The following is a 5,744-nucleotide window of genomic DNA, read 5'->3' as shown; positions in this document are numbered from 1 at the left end:
TCTTTCCTACTGTGGCCATGAGTAATGGGGCCAGAGCTTTGGGGTGAATCATTCAGAAGACTTTTGTGGTCATTTCCAAAGTTCTGGTGGATTCTGGGAAGTCACATGACCTTTGGCTGTACCAGGGAGTTTCAACACAATTCACGACTCTCTCAACCCCAGTGACCAAGACTAAGAGGGCTTTGTTCAAATGAAACACCCCTGTTCCAGCGACTTCAATGAGGCAGTGTTTACAGAGGGAAATGCACAAGCTGGCTGTGGGTTTCCAAGTGCAAATTGAGGCTCTGGAAAGCTAAGGGAAGTTAGACTCTTGAGAAACTTCCCATTTACAAATCATGGCTGAAATAAGGTTCTTTCCATTATCTTCCAAGGGCAGAGATGGTGGCCTTTTTTTTTTTTTTTTTTTTTTTTTTTTTGGTTTTGGTTTGTTTTTCGGCTTTGGAAAGTCCCAAGGATCAAGCATTGCAAGAGTGAAGATGAAAATCCTGGCTCTGGCCCCCCACTTCTTTAAAGACTCATTTCTTTACCCGCCAAACCTCCAGACTGCTCCGGGCTCCACTTCAATCCCAACCACTTAAATCAACTCCTGTGAGAGACAGCTCCTTTCAACATCTCTCTCTTACACTCATAGAGATGGCCCGTTTCTGGTGACCCTGCCAGGGAAGCTATTTTATTCTAGTTCTTGGGGACCTTGAGACCTTGAACATTTTCTCTTAAAATTTCCAAATGGAATTAATCAAGTGATACTAGCTATTCTCAGCCAGAATGTTCACAGATTATTGCTCACCACACACCTAGCAAACTCCTCTCCATGGGCTTGACGAGAGCCTGAATTTGATTTCCTCCATTACCACAGAACTAGGTCACTCTCTCCTGTCACTCTGATTCTAGGTCACGCTAATTCTCATTAAGCCTTTGTGTTTATGGCCAATAACTCACTTGTAAGTCACTAGTTAATCTTTCTGGCCAAGAGCTAAAAAGGGGAAATATTAACTACCAAGGATTAACAATTTCAGTGCAAGTGCTAGATTCTTTTTGCTGAGGGTAGCAAAGGGTAGTTGAACAGTCTGGGTTGACGTGTGCTTGGTGTGGGAGATGAGTGGTTTTGGTGACCAGAGAAAAGGTAAAAGCAGAGGTTTAGAAAGAATTTTCCCCTAAGAGAATCATATTGTAATGCTATCATTTACTTTGATCCAGCTCAAGACTGCAGGCATAAAAGGACGGACGCAATAGGAAATTGGATGGAATAGGGAGGGACCGGAAATGAAGTCTGCCAAACTGGGACAGGGTAGGTGTAAGGACAGGAGGGAGAGAGAGGGAAGAGTGGATGGCCCATACTGCAGGTCAGAGAAGAAGTCAGATGGACAAGCAAGGGCCTGTTGCCAAGGGGACAATGACATTGATTTATAGTCCATGCAAGTCTTCAGAGTTGGAGCCCCAAGATTGGCAATAACAGATTGGGAGCTGCGGGGGGGTGCATGATGACTGGTTATCAGAAATCCGGAGAGCCTTCAGGCAGTAACAGGGACATCCGTTAGCCATGTAGTGTGCCCCAGTCCCTGGGAGGGTCTGGGTGAGACTCCAGGGTAAGAGGCTGAGGAAGAGGGGTGGGACAGAGTGGAGCCAGAGAAAACACTGTGGGGAGAGAGAAGCCAGGTCTTGCCTTGGAGGAGCTAACGTACCAGGCAGGTTCCCTGGACAGATACTCAGGGAATGAGGTAAAAGGTAACATAGAAATAAGACCCAAGGTTGGCTGTTGGGCTTGGTCCAGGACCTAGTGCAATTTGATGCCAGCATCAAGAGGTGGGGACAGGGTTCCTCAAATCCTCCTGGCCGGGGATCAGATTGAGCCTGGGGGCTGGGGGGAGGGGGGCTGCATTTAGATGGAAGTCAAGTGATATCAGATGAAGGGAGAGCAGGGCCAAGGGGCTAGGAAGTAACAAAGGCTATGTTCTCACTTTATGATCCTGAAACAAAAACCACAATAAAAAAGAAAGCGTTCTAACCATTTTGACCATGGAAACAGTGATGATGAATTAATAAATAACAGGTTAAATCCAAACAAATTGGGTCATTTAGGGTTTCCCAACTGTTTGGGATTTTTCATTGCTTTTCCCTTGGATTTTTCGAGATTCTTCCTCCTTCTCCAATTAGGCACACAGCAACAGGAAAAATATTTTATGTTTAGGATTTTCCTAGAGTGAAACATACCAGCCATGCATTAACTTGGGATAACACCAAACTAATACAGACATAACCCTGGCAGAGACTGAATTGGCTAATTGGTCTCTGCTATTCTAATATTGGCTCCAAAGTTTGCATGATAATCCCCAAGTCCCAACAAGCCTTCCTTCTTTAATCTATGTACTAATGGAATCTGCTTCTACATGATTTCAAAAGTGAGGAGGAGAGAGAAGAGAGTACTTTTTAGTTTGGAATGAAAATGAATTCCTTTTCTGCAAGGAACTAACCTGCTTACAGCTCAACTTGCTCATGTGGAAAGTATTCAGGAAAGTCATAATTATCCAGGGGAAAAGTGTGAAACGTAATGCTTTTGTCTTTTAACGCCTAATTCATAGGGTAACAGATGGTAAGAATGTGGCTCCATACACGGGGGATAGTAATGAACAAGGGAGAAGAAACACATACTTTGTAATTTGTCCTTCTGTGTCCTGTGATTCACCCAACAGGTCTGATAGGGTTTTTCATTGCTTTTGGCATTGCCATGGGGAAGATGGGCGAGCAGGCCAAGCTGATGGTGGAATTCTTCAACATTTTGAATGAGATTGTAATGAAGCTAGTGATCATGATCATGTGGTAAGTGGGCTTGTTCTTACTTCACGGTGGTGGTGTGTGAGATGGCCTTGGGGTCGCCAGAGGACACTGGAGCCCTCCCAGCAGGAAAGAGTGGGCAGGCGTGAACCAAGCAAAGGGCTCTCCAGAAAGACTTTGAGAAAGGGATGAAAATCTCTTTTTTGGAGCTTTCACTAGAAAATGGGCTGGAAACTATAGCCTGTGGGCCAAATCTTATCTGCTATTTGTTTTGTACGGCCTGTGAATTAAGAATGGGTTTTATGTTTTTATTTGACTGAAAAAAATCAAAAGAGTAGTAATATTCCACGACTCGTGAAAATTATGTGAAATTCACATTCAGTGCCCATAAATAGTTTTGTTGGAACCCAGCCATACCTATTTGTTCATGTATTGTCAAGGGTTACTTTTGTGCGAAAAGACAGAGTTGGGTAGCTGTGACCAAGACTGTGTAGCCTGTAAAGCCTAAAATATTTAGTACTTGGCCCCTTACATAAAAAGGGATGGCCCCTTCCATCCCTGCCCTGGAAGAAAAGACTTAAAAAAAAAAAAAAAAAGAAAGAAAGGACAGAAAAGCTGAAAAAACCAATTAGTAATCCTGAAGCTGAGCGGTATCAGGATACACTACACTAAGACAAGGCCAAGATCTCAGGGATATGGCATGACCCGGGGTGCCTGGGAGAACCACTGCGCCAGTATTCTGGTGTCCAAAAGCAATGCACCTTAGACCTGGGTTACTCGTGACTCATATAGAAAAAAAAAAAAAAGAAAAAGGAAAAGGCAGTTCTCAAACCATACAAGAAAAAGTGAAATCACAAAAGATTAGAACTGTAAGTACACTTGGAAATCTGGTCCCACTCTCTGGTTTTACAGCAGAGAAAACTGGTCCAGAGACACTAAATCTTGATTCTTTAACATCATCATGATCACCATCATCATAAAAACTATCTTTTATTGATTTCCTCTTATCTGCCAAGAGCCATGATAGTGCTTCACACCTATCAAATGTAATCCCCACAGCCCTGCAAAGATGGTGTTATGGTTCCCATGTGACAGAAAAGGCAACTGAGGCTCGCTGAGGTGAGTTAACTTGCTTAAGAGTATATAGCTAGGGAGACGCAAGAGGGAAGAGATATGGGAACATATGTATGTGTATAACTGATTCACTTTGTTATAAAGCAGAAACTAACACACCATTGTAAAGCAATTAAACCCCAATAAAGATCTTAAAAAAAAAAAAGAGTATATAGCTAGGGAGAGGAAGAGCTGGAGTTTATGCTGATATCAAAATCTTTGATGTGTAAGCGGGTGGGGGTTTTTTGTTGTTGTTTGAATCATGTAAGCAATATTGTCTCCACTTCATTTCATGTGTGTTTATGGTCAGTGGTTCTGAAGCATAGGGTAGCCCAGAGCATAGGTGTTCTCTCCTTCACCAAGGAAATTGTGTCACCTCCAGTCACTGGAAACTTCTCGTGTCCGGTATCTATCAGAGAGAAAGATTTTTACATACGTTCATTTCAGACCCCTATGACGGTCCCTTATGCCTGCCTAGAAATAAGGCCAAACCACATGTGTGCTCTATTTGCCACAGGAATTCTGCGTTACAGATTCCCTGTGCTCCCCACCAGCCTCCCCACTCCGCCTCTGGTCCTCCTCCGATTCCATGTGTCTTCCCCTGAAATTCCACCTTCTTTCTCTCTTCCTCCTTTCCTTGACCCTTACTCCCAACTTACAAGGGCACAGTCTGTTCTCGACTTGTATTTTATCTCCAAACATGATGATGAGCCTGTAGTAAATTCTTATTAAAACTTGAGGAACGAGGGGCTAGCTGAAGGCCCCAGGATGCTAGATCAAGAAGACGTTTCCCATGATTTCATGAACCGTATTTAATAGGTCTGGCTGGTGTTGATCATTGCTTTCTTGTCCTTTAGAAACATGGAAAGGATGCTAGTACAATAGTGTGTTCTTTTCGATTATTGTACTGATCCTTCAACTTCCCAGTCAATGCTAGATTTCTGAATATTTCTTTTGTGTGAAGATTTAAAGTTACACTCGATGTCATGCTGTAAAAATATTTTTAAAGTCTTTTAAATCCATTCTGAGCTTGCTGAGAGATTAATAAATGGAAATATATGAAGCAGAATAGGCCTCTTGGTTTTAAACCTTAGGACCTGCTTTCATTTCCTAAAATTCCTAGCAGAGTGAGCACCCTAGCTCTAAACATGCAGTCCATTTTTCTGTATTATGATGCCAGCGATGTGGGTAATGTATGAAGATTCCTTCCTTTATCCATACCACTGTCATTTCCACTGAGCCCTTGGAGCAGAGGGAATCTTCTAGGAAATCAGATGAGTCATGGGATAAAGTGTAGCCTCCCTTCTCTGCAGGGATGGAGTGGGTGTGGATCGAGAAGTTTCCTCTTCACTGAGGAAACCAAATCTCCTAAAGATTTAGCATCTTATCCCAGGAGATGAAGAGCAATTGTGAGTCAGGAATAAGACCTATGCAACAGTTTCTGACAGCTGTTGGGTTACCTCATCTAGGCTAACAGTCCGGAGAGTGTAATATGACGTGAGAGGCCAATCCTACACATTTCTTTCATTCTTTAGCTGCCTCATCAGCAAGTGAAAACGATGTGTGTGAGAAGGTTCTGGATAAAACAACCAACCACTCCTTAACTGACACCCTCAAAGCTTAAATCATCAGAGTTCTTTCATAGTCTTCTCTACGTGGTAGTAAGAAGAGTAGTAATAGCAAAATGCATCTTTGAGGAGATTACTATTATTCTAACAATAATTATTATAAAATTATAACAGAATTATTAAATTCTTGCTATATGCTCAGTACTTTTTCAATTACTGTCCTGTACCTATTATCAAGAAGATAATAATATTATAATTATTATTAAATCACAACTAAGATTTACCAGATTC

General features: G+C 42.3%; 1 protein-coding gene across 1 annotated transcript in view; it reads left to right on the top strand.

Moving 5' to 3' along the window:
* The window catches only part of SLC1A2 (solute carrier family 1 member 2), a 50,058-nt gene that overhangs the window by 12,027 nt on the left and 32,287 nt on the right, over positions 1 to 5,744 (top strand). The window contains exon 5 of the mRNA XM_007446324.1: positions 2,691 to 2,817. Within this exon, the coding sequence (XP_007446386.1) occupies positions 2,691 to 2,817 (127 nt within the window). The remainder of the gene's footprint in view (positions 1 to 2,690; positions 2,818 to 5,744) is intronic.

Source organism: Lipotes vexillifer, unplaced genomic scaffold, assembly GCF_000442215.2.
Source record: "Lipotes vexillifer unplaced genomic scaffold, Lipotes_vexillifer_v1.1 scaffold1993, whole genome shotgun sequence".
Lineage (NCBI taxonomy): Eukaryota > Metazoa > Chordata > Mammalia > Artiodactyla > Lipotidae > Lipotes > Lipotes vexillifer.
Note: the sequence above shows the minus strand (reverse complement) of the source record. Positions and strands in the feature narration are given on the sequence as shown.